General features: G+C 44.8%; 1 protein-coding gene across 1 annotated transcript in view; it reads left to right on the top strand.

Annotated features, from left to right (window-relative positions):
• Positions 1 to 21,613, top strand: part of LOC114663207 (zinc finger protein 91-like) — a 103,753-nt gene extending 82,140 nt beyond the window's left edge. Inside the window, exons 8-10 of the mRNA XM_051935436.1 lie at positions 4,904 to 5,018; positions 5,858 to 6,205; positions 19,896 to 21,613. Coding sequence (XP_051791396.1) covers positions 4,904 to 5,018; positions 5,858 to 6,205; positions 19,896 to 21,613 — 2,181 coding nt within the window. The remainder of the gene's footprint in view (positions 1 to 4,903; positions 5,019 to 5,857; positions 6,206 to 19,895) is intronic.
• Positions 21,614 to 22,593: the final 980 nt, after the last annotated feature.

The raw sequence follows: 22,593 nt of genomic DNA, 5'->3' as shown, positions 1-22,593 counted from the left end.
CTGCAGCGGGTTTGCCAGTTTATTGCCGTCCTGCTTGTTGCCCCCCCCCCCCCCCCTTGGTTTCCAGCTGCACAAAGTGGCTCATCACACGGTAGTCATGAGGCCGAGTGTCGTCGTGTGAATCTCTCGCTACACTACAATGCTGCCCGTGACTCTATATATCGTGTGTCCCCCCCAGGGTGGTCCTTGTCACCTCTGTGTAAAGCGTTCAGTAAAATTCTTAATTCTGTGCTCATCGACATGCGGCTGATGTTTTGCTCCCGCGCCGCACTGTTTTCTAAGCCCACATAATCCTGAGCGCTGGGGTCATGGGGGGCTGGAGCCTTACCCAGTGGGCATCGGGCACAAGGCAGGAGCAAACCCTGGGTAGGACGCCAGTGTAAATTTGTGTTTGATTTGAATAAAAATAGAAAGAGCTTACTGAGGACTAAGCTACAAGGTGTGTGTTTGGTCACCAGTGTGAGTTTAGGTGGCATAGCCTCCATTTAGGGACATCAGATAGTGACATCCAGCCGTAAATGTGAAGGGCACTTCTGTGATGACGGAGAAGAATCAGCAGGGTTGACCGAGAGTGGAGCTCATTTACAGAACGCAGCAACGGGAATGAAAATATGAACAATAAACGAGAAGCAAATGTAAAAGGCAAACCAGTGTAAGTAATAAGCAAGAACATGGGGTGCAGTGGGTTAACTGGGGGGCTTGGAATGAGAATCGGCACCAAAGGTGACCTGATCATCGGAGCACCAGCTGGCTTCACTAACAGGAGTGACAAAGCGACTGTCATGACAGACCACTGGGTGACATCAGAAGGGCCAGTCAGAGCTCCGCCTCGTCCGGTGACATTCCCAGTCCGACACGTTTCAAGCGCAGGTTCAGGGTTGGGGTCCGCCATCTTTAATGACAAGTAAACGTAATCCGGGGACTCGACTGCCGCCCACAAGTTGGTTCGTTCTGCTGTGAGCTTCATTTAAATAGAGGCGGGGCCTGTGGAGTGGGCGGGCCTCTTTGGTGACGGCGCCCCCACTTGCCCTGGGGTGGAAGCTGGAGGGCGACCCCCCCCCGTGCACGTGTGGGTGACAGCAAGTGACGGCTGAAAGTGTTTGTCAAAGAGAAGTGCGTGGCTCAGTAGCTGCCAGCTTGTGTTTTCTCGATGGCTGGCGAGGTGTTGGGACTCGTTGCTCGTTTGTTATTCGTGTTTTCTTATATTTGATATTCTGATGTCACCAGGGGTGTGTGGCGCTTGTGTCGTCATTGCAGTGACATAAAAGGCCAGCGTCGTGTGACTTTGAGGAGGTCAGCGCAGTTGTGCTTTGTGTTGCGGTTTGCTGTTCGCTTGAAGGCCTCAGAGTTTGGTGAGCTTTCTGGTTTGACGAGAGGTGGCACGGACCCTCGGTTAGCACTTTCTGGGGTTTCGTTTTCTTGACGTTCCTGCTCGTGGTCACCTGCGCCATTTGCTGTGTGTCACTTCACGTTTGGCAGAAAGAACACAATCTGAATGTTAAAGGAGCCCCCTGAGCTGTTCAGCCTCCTTAACTGAACTGAACCAATGGGGTCCTCTGCTGACTGGCAGACAACACGCCAATAACTCGTTTAATTGGCATTCAAGCAGGTGGGCACTTAGTCTTGGGCTTTTAATGGGCTGCCAGTGGGGTTCTGGTTCTGGCACTGCTGGCATGGAAGACGAGAGAAGCAAGGCAATGAGGGCAGAAGAGCAAAGTCTCCAGTTGGATTGTGAGGACCACCCGATATCCACACGTGCGACTGCCTGAGCTCCACTGCCCATCACGCTGACTCAGTGTTGCCAAGACGCTGCGGTGCCCAAACTGTCAGCATGCCCTCCTTAAGTCCACTCTGCCACCTCATCTTCTACACGTGAAGCACTGAGGGGGTCTCCTCATCTAAACATCTCACAGATGTGCTGCTGGTGGGCCGTGGGGGGGTTGTGCTCTGCTTTTCAGAAGATGGCCTTTTGTGAAGAGAGTGGGCCATCGTGGTAGGGGTGCCCTCCTCAAAAGCCCCATGCATTTCAGGACAGAAACTGTGCAGTTGTTGTGTGGAAGAATTTCATCCACTGACATCCATTGTAGGCGTTTTGTGGGGTCTCAGCATGAGGGTCCTTGTGGTGGGATGGCCTGAGGTCAGATGCCAAAGCCTCGCCATTAATGGAGCACACGACGTGGCAGACGCACTTGTTACTGATTGGCTTGCAGTGTTTGCTCAGCACAATGGTGGCCATTATGACCAATGCATAATAACACGTCAAACCTGCGGGTACCCAGTATGTGCCCCTGCGCACACACACACACACACAGGAGATACCACAGCATGTCCACTCCAGCATTCACTTGCTAAGTCAGCCAAACGACACATGTGCTGGTACACAGGGTCTCGATCACTGCCAGGACGGGAGGCTTCAATGTCGATGTGCTCATCTCCACCGTGTCTGGCATGTGCCAACAGACACAAACTGGCGAAAAAAAAGAAAATCCGCACAAATCAGACGGGCTGCGTTCGGAGCCCACCTTCATTGAGGATGTTTTGTGTGCGCTGAGCTCGGCTCTTAGACGTCTGCCCACTGGATCATCACAGCCGTAAGGGTCTCGAGTGCATCATTCATGTGCCACTTCATGCCATGAGGAACTTGTAGTGAAACCATTAGGCCCGTGGAGTGTCGTCGTATTGCTGGGATCACACAAAGCCCCCCGCAGGTCCGTGTCTGTTCTGAGCACGCACAGTGGGAGTTGATGACAAATGTTACTGATGATCTGCCTTGTCACAAACGCCACATGTCACTGCACTGACCACGCAGATCACATTTAGAGTTGAGATGGAGACAAAGGATGTAAGTGACAGCCGGGGATGACTGAAGGCCAAAGGACCACAGAGCATCTGTGACAAATGAGAGACCCCTTAAAGAGCCCCCATCAGGGTAATGGAGACCACTCACTTACACGTGGGGTGGCATCTAATGTTTGCTCAGATGGCACAGAATCTGAGGGCTTTGACATGGGGGGGGGGTTGGGGGATTGACGCTCCAGAAGTTCATTTTAGGGTCTTTGCTGCCACCCAGTGGATAAAATGACATCTCACAGGCAGCTTTTTGTCGAAGCTTAGAGGAATCCTCCACCCTCCAGTGATATATAGTGCCTTTCATTTATCTATTGTAGCAGATAAGGCTTTCGTCCACCTCTTGGACCCTCAGGTACCACTCCAGACACCAGGTGAAAGTACAAGACTCTTTTATTGTACTCTTGTACAGTGCACAAAGCACCCTGCACTCCACACTACTCATATAAATCACAAAACCAATACTCAATAACACTCCTCCTCTCCCAGACACTTCGCCACCCTACCTCCCTGCTCAGCTCAGTGTCCGGGCTTTCCCACAGTCCTTTTATATCACTTGACCCGGAGGTGTTCCTGCCCAAAAGTCCACAGTTCCTTATTCCTTCCGGGTCAGGGTAAACAGTCCTTTTCTTCAACCCGGGAGCATGTCGTTTCTTCCTGTCACGTGCCCATGACGTACTCCCGGGTTATAAGGCACATAAGAGCCCACAAGCCCCCCTACAGCGACTCCTGGTGGCCCCCAAGGCATCCAGCAGGGCTGTGTGTAGAAACTACAAAGTCCATGAGGCCCTGCTGGAACTTGGGGCACAATCGTGCTGTCGGGAGAGCTCCTCCTGGTGGCCTGGGGGTGGGGGCCGGAATAAGAAGCCGGCAATCCACCACTCTATCTATCTATCTATCTATCTATCTATCTATCTATCTATCTATTATATAGTGCCTTTCACACTATCTATCTATTATATAGTGCCTTTCACACTATCTATCTATCTATTATATAGTGCCTTTCACACTATCTATCTATTATATAGTTCCTTTCACATTATCTATCTATCTATTATATAGTGCCTTTCACACTATCTATCTATTATATAGTGCCTTTCACATTATCTATCTATCTATCTATCTATCTATCTATCTATTATATAGTGCCTTTCACACTATCTATCTATTATATAGTGCCTTTCACACTATCTATCTATCTATTATATAGTGCCTTTCACACTATCTATCTATTATATAGTGCCTTTCACATTATCTATCTATCTATCTATCTATCTATCTATCTATTATATAGTGCCTTTCACACTATCTATTATATAGTGCCTTTCACATTATCTATCTATCTATTATATAGTGCCTTTCACACTATCTATTATATAGTGCCTTTCACATTATCTATCTATCTATCTATTATATAGTGCCTTTCACATTATCTATCTATCTATCTATCTATCTATTATATAGTGCCTTTCACACTATCTATCTATCTATCTATTATATAGTGCCTTTCACATTATCTATCTATCTATCTATTATATAGTGCCTTTCACACTATCTATCTATTATATAGTGCCTTTCACATTATCTATCTATCTATTATATAGTGCTTTTCACACTATCTATTATATAGTGCCTTTCACACTATCTATTATATAGTACCTTTCACACTATCTATCTATTATATAGTGCCTTTCACACTATCTATCTATTATATAGTGCCTTTCACATTATCTATCTATCTATTATATAGTGCCTTTCACACTATCTCTATCTATCTATTATATAGTGCCTTTCACACTATCTATCTATTATATAGTGCCTTTCACACTATCTATCTATTATATAGTGCCTTTCACACTATCTATCTATCTATCTATCTATTATATAGTGCCTTTCACACTATCTCTATCTATCTATTATATAGTGCCTTTCACACTATCTATTATATAGTGCCTTTCACACTATCTATCTATCTATCTATCTATCTATCTATCTATCTATCTATCTATCTATCAGTTATGCAGTCACCAGTTTGGTTTTTTTTTTTGCTAAATAGAAACTTCTGGAATCATTGGAGCAGATGATAAATGGAGAAGACGTGTTTTTGCATCGATTACCGGACTCTGGAGCAACGAATGACTGGGAGAGACGCCACCTCAGAAAGTCCACCCGTTAGGCTTTAGTGTCCAGTGTGTGTGTGTGTGTGTGTTTGTGTCTCCTTTAGTTTATTTTTTTATATTATTTGCCCTTGTACAGCAGTAAGGGGCTCATTAATTATTCCCGGCCTGCCTTGGACCTTCAGGTTAAAATTTTATTTTTACAAAAAGTAACTTAAATCTTCTCCTTTTAAATGTTCTTGTTATTCCTGGGGTGTTTAGGTTGTTTTTTATTTTACGTTGTTTTTATTGTGTTTACTATTTCTTTTGAGAGGCACAATTAAATATAATAATAAATAATAATAATAATTTAACTGTGTTCTGTTTACAGGGAGACCGAGTGGCCGCCATCCAAACGGAGGAGCCATGTCTGGGCACCCAGGAGTCTCTATAGGTGGCATTTAAATGTGACTAAGGGACCGCAGCACAGGGACGAGTGACGACACCAGGAGTGTGAGGGCCAATCAGCAAGCAGTGGTGGAGAAACAGGTGATGTGATTGGCAGCTGTGTTTGGCATAAAGCAGACTGGCACCACTCTGGACACTGAACAGACTGCATGGGCTAGTGAGACCCCCCCTCCCCCCCCCCATTAATCTAAAGGGGCAGAGTTGACAGCTTTGAGAGCCAAAGGACCAGGCCTGCCACCGTTTGCCATGGATTTCCTTCTTTTCCTGACCTCTCGTCATATTGGCGGTCATCAGTAAAGCCCCCCCAAATCCCCCCCCCACTAACACAGTATCCTAGACTTGTATCTTTACTGTGGGGAAGTTGAGGTGGGCTGCTGGGTGAAGGCCGTCTGGCAGGGGTACACTGCACAATATGACAAGCCAGGGATGGATCTCCGACTTGGCAGGAGTCCCCATGTACGACATGGAGAACATTAAAGAGGAGGAATGTGAGTGGGAGTCTGGGCCGCTTCCGATAAAACAGGAGGATTGTGAATGGGGACACATTGCCATTAAAGAAGAGTCAGAGCCAACATCTGATACCAGCGACCTGCACCATAAAGACATTATAAAGGGGGTCAAGACAGAGCCCCTTAAATCAGAGTCGACCTGTCGGCTTGTGTGTCCAGGTGAGGAAGGAACTGGAGCAGCTCTGACAGAGAGTGGACCTCAGTGTGTCCAGGTGAAGGCCGAAGCTCTGGACTGTGACATCAAACCACCTGAGAATGCGTTGTCTTCAAGGAATTGTGGTGAAGGTAAGAGCTAAAATGAAACCTCACCGTAAATCTCCATGTGCCTGATGTGAAGGATCTGCTCTCTGATTCTCATTACATTTACAAACCCTAGATTTATGAATTATGAGTAGAAGTTTCAAATTGTCATATGTAATTAGAACAATCTGGACAAGAACAGGTCATTCAGTCCAATAAAGATGGGAAGTCGATAGCTTAGAGTCCACTGTGACTCCTAAATCCTTTTCATAAGGTGGACTCTTGATTTTCTGACCCCCCATTGTGTATTCAGCCCTCACATTTTTACTTCCTATGTGTAATTCTTTACATTTACTGACATTAAATTTCAACTGTCACAGATGTGCCCAAGCCTGTCTGCTGTCCAAGTCCTTCTGTGATGATATAATGGATTCCAAATGATCTGCTAATCCAACTATCTTGGCATCATCTGCCAACTTGACCAGCTTGTTCCTTATATTCCTATCTAAATCATTTATAGATATATATTAGAAATAACAGCGGCCCCCAGCACTGCCCCCTGCTGGTTACCACTCTTAACATCAGCCAGTTCTGATGAGGTTCCTCGCACCATCACCCTTCCTGTGTCTGAGCCAATTCTGCACCCATCTAAAAACATCACCCTGAACTGCCACTTGTTTTAATTTGATGCCCACCATCTCATGTGGCACCTCATCAAATGCTTTCTGAAAGTCCTCATCAATAATCTCATCTGCTCCACTCTGGTCGTATCCTTTTGTTGTCTCCTCATAGAATTCCAGCCTGTTAGTCAAACACGGCCTCCCTGTTCTGAGCCCACGCTGACTGTCCTGTTATCTCCTGTCCTTGCCAGGTGTTGCTCCATCTTCTCCTTAATAATTTTCTTGTGATGCCCATTAAGCTTACTGGTCTATAGCTGCTTGGATCTGCCCAGTCGCCCTTTTTATATAATCTTCATATATAATACGCTACAGTGGCTGTCCGGGTGTCTGTCCAGGATTTTAAATCACCTGTAGCTTGCAAACTGTTTCAAGTGTTGACCTGAAATTTGGTCCACATATACTATGTGACGTCTACTATCCACTTTCGGGGTGATGATTGACCTCCAAGGTTATTCCTCATTTTATTTTATTGCAGAAGCAACTCGCAGCAGCGGTCAGCCCGGCAGGTGTGTAGCGCATGTGTACGGGAGCCGTTCTCATTCCCTACCACCTTCGCCGTCACTCTTCATATCTTAAATCATTCTTCAGGCAGATTGAAGACTTAAGTGCCAGCTTAAGTGAAAAATGAAAGAAAACATACTAAGTAATTAGTAATTCACACAAAGTAACACAAACACTAACTTAATCAGTTTTAACACGAAAAGACGCAGACGAAGGAAGAGAAGAAGCGGGCCGCTAGGGTGGAGAAAAGAAGATCTGCTCAGGAAACGGCAAGCACATCAACCTCTGAGCTAACGAATGGTAAACGTACAGAGAAAGAAAAAGGAGGAAAACTAGGAATGTCAAGTCGAGTGTATTCACTGCACGTTATCGTGCAGTACGCTGTTACTTGTAGGATGATATTTGCCATTTTCTGGTGCGCGGTGACTTCCTAAAAATATGTGTCAAGGGTTTCTATCTGCACTCACTGGCCTCCTTAAGAACTCGAGGGTAAATCTTAGCTGCTCCTGGCCTATCTAATCATCACAGCTCTCCTCCCTCTACAGTTTCTAAATCCCTCAGCACCTCCTTAGTAGTCCCTGTTACTGCTGGAGGTTATCCACATCCTCGCATGAAGACCTCAGGTGTTTAGAGTGTTCGCTATTTCATTGTCTGTATCTATTCATCCCCCTTTACTGTTTCTTATGCACTTCACATCCTCCTTGACTGTTCTTTTACAACTAAAATCCTGTAAGAATCTGTTAGGGTCGTCTTTTGCCTTATCTGTATCTGTCCTGCATTCCATTTCTAAACCTGTTCCACTGCTCCTCGACCGTCTTATCCTGGCCTATCCTACTTAGACTTTGTTCCATCTGCTCAAAATTCAACTTAACAATTTTAGTCTTTGCATCTGCACTCTTACAAAATACTGAGAATTGTATTACATTATGGTCACATGACCCTAGTGGTCCAATCACCTGTACACCCTCAGTTCTATCTGATTATTCTAAAACACTAAATCCAGGCAGGTGTCCCCCCTCTTTAGTGGTTTAACATCCTGAGTTAATAAACAGTCGGTGATTACTTCTAAAAACTCCTCTTGTGCCCCACTATTTGTACGGTTATCCCAGTGAATATTAAAGTAGTTAAAGCCCCCTATGACTATGATATCTTCCTGTAAACTTACCTTTTAATATTACTATAATTACTGTCTGAAGTGGGTGGTCTCTAACACACTCCTACATTAAGACCTCTTTCCCAAATGTTTTCCAGGTGAAGCCACACGTCCTCACTAAGATGGGCTCATCGTCCAACTGAAGAGGACTTGTGTTTAAATTCTGTTTGACGTAAACAGCAACCCCATCTCCTTTTCTGTTCTGTCTCTCCTTCCTACTAATGTGTACCCCTCTCTGTTACACTCGTCCCCATCTTTGTTATTTAGCCAGGTTTCCATTATTGCTATAATGTCATAATTCTGCTCTGCTACATACGACTCCAACTCACGTCCCTTATTTTTGATACTTCTAGCATTAAGCTATTAAGTTATTTTTAATGTGTTACTCCTTCTACATGTAAATGTTGGCTTAGAATTTACATTACTATGCATTTTTATTTCTACACCGTTGTTTGTTCCTCCATGTATAGATCTAAACCTGGCCTGTCCTAAACTCCCTGCCCACCAATCCTCGACTAGACGACACATACGCCTCCCCAATACATTGATGCCCCTCCAGTTCAGATGTAACCTGTCATGGTGGCACAGGTCCCATCTGTTCCAAATGGAGTCCCAATGCCCCCTAGTCCTATACCTTTCTACCCTGCACCAAGATTTGAGCCATGCATTGTTAAACCTTCTTATCTCCTTAATCTTACCTGGACTGGCATGTGGCACAGGCAGAACTTCAGAGAAGACCACCTTTTCAGTTCTGCTCCTCAGCTTAGCACCTAACTCTTTGAATGTGGATTGCAGAACTGACAGACTACCCTTATGTATGTCATTTGTTCCAACATGGACAGTGACAACTGGATCCACCCCCGCTCTGGCTAAGAGCCCATCCACCTTTCCAGGGAGGTCCCCCACCTGCGCACCTGGAAGGCAAATCGCCGTGCGAGATTCTCTGTCTCCGGAGCACACCTGCGCTGGTTGAGTCCCCAACTATCAGTACCTCTCTCTTTCTGGTTTTGTGGGGCTCCTCAGAATCATCAGAGACCCCATCCAGCTCCACAAGGACATGATGACAGTTTGACTCTTCTAACTCTGGGGTTGCTGCCCCTGGACAGTGTGCACCCTTTACCTTATGCCTTGTGACCGTGACCCACCTATCTCTGCCTGTCTGGTCTGGTATCTCCTCCCATGCCACCTTGGGGGTGCACACTACCTCTCTAAAGGCCACCTGGGTCAGGTCCGCCAATTCTCTACTTAGTACAGGGGTGTCGAACTCCAGGCCTGGAGGGCCGCAGTGGCTGCAGGTTTTCATTCAGACCCTTTTCCTAATCAGTGACCAGTTTCCACTGCTAATTCAATTCGTTTTCCCTTCATTTTAATAGCCCTGTTTTTAAGGATTCGGCCCTCTGAATTTATTCCTTTCTTCATTAAATGACAGCCAAACAGAATTGAGACATGAAACGAGCCAACAGATGACCAGCTAAACTGGGGCTTCAAACTCCAACCAGTCTCTTAATGACAAGCTGATTCTTGCTGTTAATTAAACTTGTTCTTTAATTTCATGGCCTGTTGCTGCTCTCATTTGGCCACAGCAGACATTTCCAAAGCTGTTGATTTTCTGTTTTTTTTTTCTAACAACACCATCAAAATGTTTGGGTGACCTGAGACCTTCACCTTTCTTTATTTTCAAACTAGCAAAATACCCGCACTTCGCAGCGGAGAAGTAGTGTGTTAAAGAGGTTATGCAAACATCTATATACATCTACATATCTACATATACATATATATACATATACAGTATACATATATATATATATATATATATATATATATATATACACATACATATACACACATACATAAACACACACATACACATATACACATACATACATACATAGTGCGTTGTAACACGGGCTGTGATTGTCACATGAGAGGGAGACGACAAATCACAGGCTTCCCGCTTTCTAATCGGGCCAGTGATTGGTGCTTTGACGGATGCCCAGATCCCACAGTATGTCCCCTTAGGAGAGGCGTTAGGCAAGTGTAATTGAATAGCAGTGCTGCAAGTTTAGCTTTACACCTGTTTTTAAGGCTTATTGACTGAAAGGGGCTTTCATGAAAAAACTTAGGGCTTTGCTACAGGATACACCCTCCACAAGTTAAGGAAGTAAAAATAAAGGTATATATTTCTGTTTTATTTAAACCTTTTAAGTTTGTATGCGGGCAGTATGGTGGCGCAGTGAAAGGTGCCAGTTAGGAGACCCGGGTTTGCTTCCCTGCGTGTAGTTTGAATGTTCTCCCTGTGTCTGTCTGGGTTTTCTCCGGGTACTCCGGTTTCCTCCTACAGTCCAAAGACATGCAGGTTAGGTGCATTGGCGATTCTAAATTGTCCGTGGTGTGTGGGTGTGTGCGCCCTGCGGTGGGCTGGCACCTTGCCCGGGGTTTGTTTCCTGCCTTGTGCCCTGTGTTGGCAGGGATTGGCTCCTGTATTTAGGATATAGCGGGTTGGATAATGGATGGATGGACATCTGTATGCATAGCCCCATTTGCCCGTTTTCATTTTTTTTCTTTTTTCAGTAATATTTCAGCAAACCCGGAGCTTGTCAGTTCAAATCGTGGTACTGACACCACTGTGTGACCCTGAGGAAGTCACTTCACCTGCCTGTGCTGCAAAAAACAAAAGTAATGTAACAAATTGTACCTCAGATGTTGCAAGTTGCTGGAATAAAGGCATAAGTCAAATAGATAAATATGTATTATACACATAGGAACTATTCATTTATTGTCAGTTAAGTCATCTGCAGCAAACCTTTATAAATGAGGGTTTCTCCTTTTTAGATAGTGCAAACTGTTTCTTCTTCATTGAGGTTTTCTCTTGGAGAGCTTTTTTCATTTCATTGAAAATTAAAGCAGCAGCTGCCAAAATATGTAGCTTTGTTATTAATTTTTCAACATTGTGTAAAATAACTTTATAAAGTAACATAAAAGGTTTAAATACTGGTTATCCTTTTACACTATAATATTACTAAAGAGAAAAAAAAAAGTAAAATGCATATGTTGTTTTTCTTTAAGGAGATTAAATATTACTGAAGAAAGAAAAAAAAAATAAAACAGCCAAATGGGGCTATGCATACGAACTTAAAAGGTTTAAATAAAACAGAAATATATAACTAATTTGTATCCTGTAGCAAAGCCCTAAGATTTTTCGTGAAAGCCCCGTTTCAGTCAATAAATCTTAAAAACAGGTGTAAAGATATTGACAATAAGCTAAGCAAACCCACCAAGACATGAAATCTTTTAAATCAAGGCACTGCGCTACCTTCTTCCAGATCGGCTCCAAGGCGTTCATATTTTTCCAAAACAGTTCTGGTCTCCATCGGCATCTGTAGCTGAGTCAAAAAACACCATCCCATACTATTAGTTAACGATTAACACATTTCTATACACATTTCTATATGTATTGTTAGTATACAATACAACTGATAATATGTTGTGCTTATTTATTTGGTGTACCGACATTTTTGCGCGTTTAACGGCTGAAATCTAACGTGGTTTGTGCCCATCAGAATGAAAACAGTTTCCATTTACCTTTTTAATAAAAGGCGAGCTTTTAAGCCTGAGAAATCACCCCGTAAATGCACACGTTTAATTGCATGTGTTAATATGTATACTTACACAGTATTAAAAGACACTCCAGGCGGGGGGAGTGTGGGGGTTGACAGAGAATGTTTTCTTCAGTGCTCTTTGGGGCTCTTCCTTGTTTTCAGTTCACGTGATTACGTAGGAGGTGTGATGACGCGATACACGACTCCACCTCCTCCATTACAGTATATGGACAAAAAAGAGGTTCCAGTTATGACCATTACGTGTAGAATTTCTAAATGAAACCTGCCTAACTTTTGTAAGTAAGCTGTAAGGGATGAGCCTGCCAAATTTCAGCCTTCCACCTACATGGGAAGTTGGAGAATTAGTGATGAGTCAGTGAGTGAGTGAGGGCTTTGCCTTTTATAAGTATAGATATTGTGTGATGGGCACAAGTGAGCTGGTAATGTGGCGGCTTGTTTTGTGTCTCACTGTTATTTGGCTGCTAATTAAGGAGAACGAAACAACTAAGGGGTCTGAGTCAAGTTAATTCAAATGAATGCTAAAGAAGTTAATTAGCAGCAAAAACAGGTCACTAATTAAGAAGATGGTTAGAATGAAAACCTGCAGCCACTGCGGCCCTCCAGGACTGGAGTTTGACACCCCTGCTCTACTACAACGCCTGAGCTTGAGGTGCCGGATCAGCTGGCATCTCCTGCAGATGTGACCCTCATAGACGACCACAGGCTCCTCCAAACCTTCATCTGAAGAGTCCAACATCCAACAGGACTTGCTTTGCAACTGGCCTCGTTATTCAAATTTCATTCAGGGTTAGTAAAACTGCCTCAATGCTTTAACTTGACAGGTAAAACTTAAAGAATTTCAGCCAAAGAAATGAGCTCAGCTTATTTGACCCTTTCTGCCCCCTTAAGCTCCTGCGATGTCCTCCCTCTCAGCTGCCTGCTGTTTGTCCTTCTAGGACTTTTCTGTCTCTTCTCCTAACTTTGCGCTCCTCTTATTCTCCTCCACTCGCTCTCGTTATATTAATGAGCCTTTACGCTGCTGTCGCCCTCTTAACTGCTCTACCTTCTGGCCACTAAGAACTGCTCAGTCGAAAAGAAATAAAACCTGCTTAGTGAGTCTCTGCTGTTCTTACTGCCTTATCTGCCCCTACAGCCCCCTGTGCCTGGTCGGGGGTCTTAACACCGGCCCCCCACCTACCTCTTTGTAGTTTATAAGTCGGCCTCTGTCTTATTTTTCTTTGTCCCTTTAACTCTGTGACCATCATTTCTGTTGCCTGTGTGTTGCTGTGACGTAGTTCTATACTTAGTGATGCCAATGTCAGGTGTTGCTGCGTTCTTCTGCCGTGACTCTTCGAGGCTCACAACAACAAGCAGATGTAACAAGTTATTTTGCCAGTCGCACCCCCAAACACTCAGCTACATTTTCTCCTGTGCGGGCACAAAAAAAAAAAAAAAGTAAAAAACCCATCTAAAGGGGAGAAATGCTTTAAAATGACCACACGGTTTTTTAGTGGCAGCCAGAACACAAGTTTATCGGAATAATTAACTCTCACGCCACAGAAAACCCAAAATCTCTCAGCGGCCCCTCAGCTTGTTACACAAATGTCATGAGCAGGCAGGGGTCTCCTCTGTCAGCCCGCGTCCCTGTCCTTCCACTTGGCAGCTGACACTTATTACTGTAAGATTGGCACACCACAGGTGCCAACTCTCTTTGTTGTCTTGTGTTCAGTATTTCAGGTCATGGCACTGAGACCCGTTCTCGTGTGGTTGATTTACTGGCACTTGTGTGTTGTCCTGCTTTTATGCTGTTCAGAGGTGACATCAGGGTGGGTGACGTCAGTCTGACTCCTCCATTTGTACTGAGACTTGTGTGTTTACTGAAAGTGAATGACAAACAAGATACGAGGACCTCCTTCAATGTCACCTTTAGCACCCTGACCTGTCAAAGTTTGGGTTTAGAGGGTGTGGTGGTGATGATGATGATGATGATGACAATGTGGCTTACAAACACTGAGCGACATTAAACTAAAGAAGACTAAACTTACAAAATGAAACAAGAAGCAAACATCTACAACAGTGACTTTCAGCCTTTTTCATCTCGTGGCACACATGAACTGATTACTACATTTCTGTGCCACAACAAAACATATTTTTTGCCAATCAGACAACAGACGGGTATAATTTTGATTGATTTACTTCCCTACTCTTTTTGCTCCAAAGTGACTTTTTGAAACTCTTTATGATACTTTGTAATAAAAACACAATCCTAAAGTTATCAGACGGCTTGACGTGTATTCTGAGCAGGTGGCCCAGCGGTGGCGTGGAGAGCCCTGTGAGAAGTGAGAAGGGCGCCATAGGACTAACTGTAAGCTCCTCTTACTCATCTTCTTCTTCTGATCAGACATGATGTCACACGTGTTGTGTGCACAAACTGAGCTGCGGCACGGGGATTGGGTAAGTAGGCCCAGTTGATACACTCGACCACAAGACGTGTTCATCATCATCCTCATCATCAGTGTGTGTTACTGCAGTAGGTGTGTTTGGGGTGTTATGAGCACTCCCTGGACATGCAGTGACGTGACGCTTGTTCTTGGAAATGGTGTCACCATAGACTCCTGTTACGTCAGAATCTTTGTCATCTGCATTCTTCATTAAAACACGGCGTTGTACGTTTTTTGAGAAACATTTTCAATATTTGGGTGGGGTGTCCTTTTTAGCGGGCTGTCGATTTATGGATATTCATTTTATTGTTCTCTCCACCTGCTTGTAGACTACAGTTGTCACAGCACTTAACAAATGAGGGTGCCGATCTCCTAATATGACTCGCGTTTATTATTAATATTAAAGATGACTTGTGATGTAAGCTTTGAGTTGACTAGAAGGTGCTGTGATGTTTGAGATGGCATTGATTTGGGTTTGACTGTCGTTGGCAGAGCTTTGAGTTCTACTGCAGAATACGACTGTGGCTCATAGCCGCCTTTTTGTGTTTTTTAACCAGCGTGTGCAGTCGTAGCGTGTATGTTACATGAATAATATTTTACATGCAGCCTCAGAGACTAAACGCTAGAATAGAATGTCAGACTCTAATTAGCTTAGCGTGTCGTGTGGCTCGTTTAATCCGAAGCCCAATACTCGCCAGCCTGTAGGCCAAGTACCCAGCATGTGCCCTGAGAGAAGTCGGATGCTTTCCCTTTTCAGCTCTTGAGTCAAATATCAGACAAGTTTACAGCAGGGGTCCATAGCAGAGCTAAAGCACCAGGCAGCCATGAAATGAAATTATTGGCCCTCCAGGACTGTGAGTGCGGACCCCTGGTTTACAGTAATGAGCCATTTAGTTGTTGGCCTGGTCAGACTGAGAAGAAGCCTCTCCAGTCAGAAAGTCTAAATGAGTGTCACGTGAGCAGAGAGCACCTGACGCAGGGTGTGAGGGACGGGGGAGATGGCATGCGGGGGGCTTTGATCTCCCCCGGACAGCTCGATGTCAGCCCCCTTGGGTTGCAGCAGCGCCTTGGGAACTAAGAGTTCTTTGACTCAGCCCTGTTGAGTTCTGTGGGGGCTGCGGGGGTCACCTCAACATAAAAGGAGCTGCTGGCCATGACTCCGGTCATCAGAGTTGAGGAGAAGGAGACGAAGCTCTCTGGGTGGAGAGTAGGAGGCAGAAAGAGAAGACGACAGAGTGGTGGTGGTGGTGCTGTGGGAAACACTTACTCCATTTACTCCAACAATTTCCCATGAAATAAACTAAACAAAGAGCTTTGTGTTTGCAGCACTTCTGTCCAGAGCTTGCCTGTGCCAGGTGTTTGGGGAGATGGGGGGAGCCGCTTGTTGGCCACATTTCTGTAGCATCAGATTATGCGGTACATTGGCATTGGATGGCATCAGTGGACTAGTGGTAAATGTGATCAATGTGTTGTCACAGGCGCCGTGTGTGCTCTGTTGTTCAGAATTGTGACGATAACGTTAGAGTTGATGTAAGGTTGAAAGAACTGGCAGCTACTGTGTGTTCATGAAAATATGAAGTGCAGAATACGCCTTTAAAGTGAACGGCGTGTGCCATTAAGAGACGCGGACGTCAGCACTCAAACAGCCAAGTCAGCCGATCTGCCTAATGATGCCAGTGAAGCCTTCTGACTGCACATCTAAACAAATACCTAAAGAAATGTACCACTGCTGTCTAAGTGGAAATCCAAACACGCCGTGACGAAATGGCCGCTACGTTTACCCACAATGCTCACCTGACCTCTATCTGTGTGTTATGTCGTATGGATATTTAAAATGACAGGAGGATCTCGCAGGAGACGGAGGCAAATGTGTGGAGCCTGGCAGCAGGCGTGGTCTGCCCGTCTGTCTCACTGCCCGTCTGTACCGTCACAGCGCTCATTACGATGTGCACATTCTCTGTTAAGCTTCAGTTACCTTGTGCCGTGTGCTGATGACTGGGTGACCGCAGTTTTCGCTTCTTCTTTTCTCTTTTGATGAACGTCTTTTACTTTCTCTCTCTGAATCATCCCCATCAGTGGTTTAAAATGCACGGACTGGAGACATTGGGGGCGATGTGTTTTAGGAAGAAGCCCTGTGGGTGGCGCCCTTGCAGCGCAGGATTCACTGCACGCTTTTTAACGGGTTGTACCACACGTGTCTTGCCGTTTGAGAATCACGCCTGGCCCCACGAGACTAATCTGAAGATGGCACGGTTGTGTTCCCTGTCAAGTGAAACCTGTTTGCACGCCCTTTGCTGTCTTAACCTCGTTACTGCTGATTCAGTGCTTAGAATGGACATATAAAGATAATCTCCGTCCACATTTGCTGCAATATCCTCCTCCTCTGAAATCAGAAAAATATAAGAATCTAAACCAAGTCCACCTTAATAAACAGACAAGTGTCTGTCCAGTTGCTGTGTCTCTGTGATGTGCTGTTTGCTATGGGATTCATAAAAGCAAAGCTAATGTTTGTGATGCGCCATCTGTTGGAGTGAAATATGCAATGCATTTTGACAAATTCATTCCAATAGATGGTGCGCTGCAAACATCAAACAGAGAGAAACTGCTGGACTGACAGAAATCCGCTTGTTAGATCTGAACCCGTCTAATTCAGGTTGCACAACTCGTTAATACTAAGAGTTTATCGTATTTATTAAAGCACAAAACAACCTACGATAATGAAAGGCTGCATGAAGATGATTCCAGTTCTAGTGCTTGAGCTGCTTGTCACCGGTCACCCAGTTCAGTAGAAGTCAGTCGTCTCAGTGAGGAGGGAAGCTTTTGTTTCTTCCTCACCGCTCATCGATCCCGTGCAGTTGATTCGTGTTCCGGTACTTTCTAATTAACATAACCGGTCGTGTAGAAGCTTCATGTCCCGTGCCATCCATTATGTTCTTACAAATTAAAGGAGCTGCAGGTCATGGGGTTTGTTAGCTTATAGTTTTATAGGCTTATTGTTGTCACCATCAAGTAATACTTTACTCAAATAAATACAATCCTTTACAGTCTTTCTGTTTTCAAACTAATAAAAGATGAACTCCGACACGTCAGAAAGCCGTCGGACTGGTGGGTTATACGACGCAAGTCATTTGTGGAGCTTCGTGGACATTTTGATTTGGTTGGTTGCTCTTTTCATGATGTCTCATTAATTCTGATTTATAAATGTTGTGATTTGCCATCTCCATGAATATCCCGAGTCGGTTATCACTAAAAACAAGAAAGGATAAGTGACAGGTGGATAAAGTCCTCATATTCTGTGGTAGGCCCACGTCTCCATTGACATCTTTTCCCAGTTGGTGGCAGGCCCCCCATTAAGGTCAGCTGGACCCCCAAATCATTGCCCCTTTCGCTGCCTTCACGGGGCTGCTCGGCACTTTCTTGCTCGTCTCCCCCATTCACTGCCCTGCTCCTCGGACCCCCGTGATGGTCTGCAGTGATGAGCTCTTTAAAAAGCAGACACTGGTGATCTGTTTGCTGTCAATCAGTGAGAACGTGGAAACTGCACACCGACGAGTTACGACGAGGTCCGTCTAATGGGGACAGGAGGGCTGCTCACTCGTAAAACACTTTCCCCCTCTTTATACAGAACTGTTTTAGGCAGGTGTGAAAAAAATGCTGTAAACAAGAATGCTTTCAGAAATCTAAATAATGATTGTTTATTGTTATCAATTTACAAAACGCAAAGATGAGCGAACAAAAGAGAAATCGAAATCAAATCAATATTTGGTGTTCCTACCTTTTGCCTTCAAACCAGCATCAATTCTTAGAGGTCCACTTGCACAAAGTCAGGGATTTTGTAGGATTCTAGTCAGGTGTCTGATCCACCAATTCTACCAAACAGGTGCTAATGATCATCAATGTCACACGTAGGTTGAAACACAGTCATTAACTGAAACAGAAACAGCTTCAAACTGGGTGAGGAACAGCCAAACTCTGCTACCAAGGTGAGGTTGTGAAGACAGTTTCATGTCATGGCCAGATTGAGCACAGCAACAAGACACAAGGTAGTTCTACTGCATCAGCAAGGTCTCTCCCAGACAAAGATTTCAAAGCAGACTGGGGTTTCAAGATGTGCTGTTCAAGCTCTTTTGAAGAAGCACAAAGAAACGTGCAACGTTGAGGATCGTAGACGCAGTGGTCAGCCAAGGAAACTTAGTGCAGCAGATGAAAGACACATCAAGCTTATTACCCTTCGAAATCAGAAGATGTCCAGCAGTGCCATCAGCTCAGAACTGGCAGAAACCAGTGGGACCCAGGTACACCCATCTACTGTCCGGAGAAGTCTGGCCAGAAGTGGTCTTCATGGAAGAGTTGCAGCCAAAAAGCCATACCTCTGACGTGGAAACAAGACCAAGGGACTCAAGTATGCACGAAAACATAGGAACTGGGGTGCAGAAAAATGGCAGCAGGTGCTCTGGACTGAGGAGTCAAAATTTGAAATATTTGGCTGTAGTAGAAGGCAGTTTGTTCGTCGAAGGGCTGGAGAGCGGTACAATAATGAGTGTCTGCAGGCAACAGTGAAGCATGGTGGAGATTCCTTGAACGTTTGGGGTTGCATTTCTGCAAATGGAGTTGGAGATTTGGTCAGGATTAATGGTGTTCTCAATGCTGAGAAATACAGGCAGATACTTATTCATCATGCAGTACCATCAGGGAGGCGTATGATTGGCCCCAAATTTATTCTGCAGCAGGACAACGACCCCAAACATACAGCCAAAGTCATTAAGAACTATCTTCAGCGTAGAGAAGAACAAGAAGTCCTGGAAGTGATGGTATGGCCCCCACAGAGCCCTGATCTCAATGTCATCGAGTGTGTCTGGGATTACATGAAGAGACAGAAGGATGTGAGGAAGCCGACATCCACAGAAGATCTGGGGTTAGTTCTCCAAGATGTTTGGAACAAACTACCAGCCGAGTTCCTTCAAAAACTGTGTGCAAGTGGACCTAGAAGAATTGATGCTGTTTTGAAGGCAGAGGTGGTCACACCAAATATTGATTTGATTTACATTTCTCTTTTGTTCATTCACTGCATTTTAATGATTGATGAAAATAAATAATTAACACTTCCATTTTTGAAAGCATTCTCTGTTTACAGCACTTTTTCACACCTGCCTAAAACTTTTGCACAGTACTGTACTTTTAGGCATCACCGCGTTTCTAAGTACTTTTTGAGATGTTAGCCAAAGCAGCTATCATTCATCCCACTGGATTATAAATTTCACAAATCAAATGTTGGCTCACCATTGTGCTCTTGTCAGTCCTCCTTTCTGAACTTGAACTTGTTATATTTACATGACATTGTGCCTTTCTGTGTTTCTGCAGATCTACAAGGAAGTGTCGCCCTCTCCTCATCTTCATCTCCTCTGACTTCTCTGCACCGCAGAACACAGAAAAATGAAGTTGTGAACCAACTGGCCCCTGGCTCAGAGAATTTGTTACCAACATCATTGCCACACAGTTTACAGCCCCCTGTGAAATTAACAAAAGCGGACGCGGTCAACACTCAACAACAGGCGTGTGATACAAATGTAGAAGATGATTCAGAGGGCAGTCAAGAATGGCAGAAAACCTTGAAACAAAAATCTAAAACGAGACATAACTGGTGTGATGCAAGACGGGGGCCATACTGCTGCTCTCAATGTGGCAAACGATTTTCACGAATGAGTAGTCTACATTATCACCTAAGAATCCACACTGGAGAGAAGCCATTTTGCTGTTCTGAATGTGGGAAAACCTTCACTGGCAAGAGCAGTCTTACCAGCCACATGAAAACTCACACTGGTGAGAAGCCATATTGTTGTTCTGAGTGTGGAAAACGATTTTCACGAATGAGACAACTTCAGACCCATGCAAGAGTTCACACTGGGGAGAGACCATACCACTGTTCTGAATGTGGCAAACGATTTTCACAAACGAGCAGTCTGCATAAACATTTAAGAATTCACACTCGGGAGAAGCCATACTGCTGTGCTGAATGTGGCAAGCGATATGCCAGCAGAGCCAGTCTTCAGATCCACACACGATTTCACACAGGTGAAAGGCCTTATTCTTGCTCTGAATGTGGGAAGCATTTTTCCAGTGGTGGCAGTCTTCAGACCCACACAAGAATTCACACTGGAGAAAAGCCATACATCTGTTCTGAATGTGGGAAACAATTCTCCAGCGGAAGCAGTCTTCACATCCATAGGAGAATTCACACTGGAGAGAAACCTTATTGTTGTTCTGAATGTGGGAAAAGATTTTCACAAACGAGCAGTCTTCAAAGTCACATGAGAAATCACACTGGAGAGAAGCCTTACTGCTGTTTTGAGTGTAGCAAACGATTTTCTCAAATAAGCAGTCTACATAAACACTCAAGAGTCCATACTGGAGAGAAGCCTTACTGTTGTTCTGAATGTGGGAAACGATTTTCACGAACAAACAGCCTACATAAACACACAAGAATTCATACTGGAGAGAAACCATACTGCTGTTTGGAATGCGGAAAGCGATTTTCACAAATAAACAGTCTAAATATACATATTAGAATTCATACTGGGGAGAAGCCATATTCTTGTTCTGAATGTGGCCGGCGGTACACCGCCAGATCCAGTCTTAAGAATCACGCAAGAATTCATACTGGAGAAAAGCCATATTCGTGTATTGAATGTGGGAAACAATTCTCCAGCAGGAGTAACCTTCAGGTCCACACACGAGTGCATACTGGAGAGAAGCCATATTGCTGTTCAGAATGTGGCAAGCAGTTCTCTAACAGGAGTGGCTTTCTGAGTCACGCAAGAACTCACACCGGAGAGAAGCCGTATTCCTGTTCTGAGTGTGGGAAACAATTCACCACCAGTAGCCAACTCAAGGTCCACAGAAGAATTCACACTGGAGAGAAACCATACTTCTGTTCAGAATGTGGGAAACGATTTGCACGAATGAACCAGCTTCAGAGCCATGCAAGAATTCACAAAAGTCACCCAAAAAATAGAAAAAAGGATGCTGGGAGCCCCGGTGTCCCAACTAAAGAAACACTCTTACAGCACCCGGATAACTGAAGTTTCAAATGGCTACTTAATGCCTCAACTGGAGAGGAGGCAAAAATAATAAAATTACCATGAAATGAAATCTGAAATACGTCAGATATGGAACAAAACAACTGAAACTGGGCTGGTGGCTCTGGGCATCTACAGGCCCACCCTGACATCCTCATGATAACCGAGACCCTTCATGAGCTCCAAAGTGAAGCTCTAGTGGGATCAACGCTACGCCGAGCCCTGGTAGCAAATGACAGTGAGGTCACTAAGCTAACAAAGCCGCTTTTGGGAAGTAAGCGGGAGAGACGCTCGATGGCAGGAGCGTCACGCCAGTTGTTCCCATTCCTGCTGTGAATGTGCGAGGCAGCCATTCTGTCCTGCCCCTTCAAGAAGTCACACTTCGGATGAAACCCTGGCTGTTCTAAATGTGCCACCAGAGCGGCCTCCACACCCGTGTGACACATTGACTGCCCGTACTGTTGGTGCCAACCTGTGCCGCACCCCTGGCAGACGAGCATCACTGAACTCACTCGAGAAATGATTAGAGTCTCAAAGGGAGATGAAGACAAGATGGGAGCTGCACTCAAACGACGAGCCTCTGGCAAGGAGGAAGAGTTTACAAGGGACGTGACTGCAGAATCCCCACTAATGACACCCAGACATCACAAGGGAAGATCTCCTCTGAGGCACAGCTAGAGTTAGAAACGTACCACGATATCTGAATTACAATTTGGGACTCCCCCATAGGCAGAAATAGCAAGATAAAGGGGTCTGGACCTCATTCAGACAGAAGAGGGGGTCTGCACGGCTCATCTCTAATCCTTTCGACCACAGCGGTTGGAGTAAAGTGAAGACCGGTTTAGGAGAAGTGGTGGCTTGTCATGCTGGATGATGTCCACTCAGAATGCTGCATTTATAAAGAGAAGGACGTGAGGACAAAGACAAACTACTTGAGAAGAATCTGAACCAACGAAAAATGGAGATTAGGACCACATGGAAAA

This window comes from Erpetoichthys calabaricus, chromosome 12 (genome assembly GCF_900747795.2).
Source record: "Erpetoichthys calabaricus chromosome 12, fErpCal1.3, whole genome shotgun sequence".
NCBI classification, from domain to species: Eukaryota; Metazoa; Chordata; class Cladistia; order Polypteriformes; family Polypteridae; genus Erpetoichthys; species Erpetoichthys calabaricus.
This window is presented reverse-complemented; position numbering and strand designations above follow the sequence as displayed.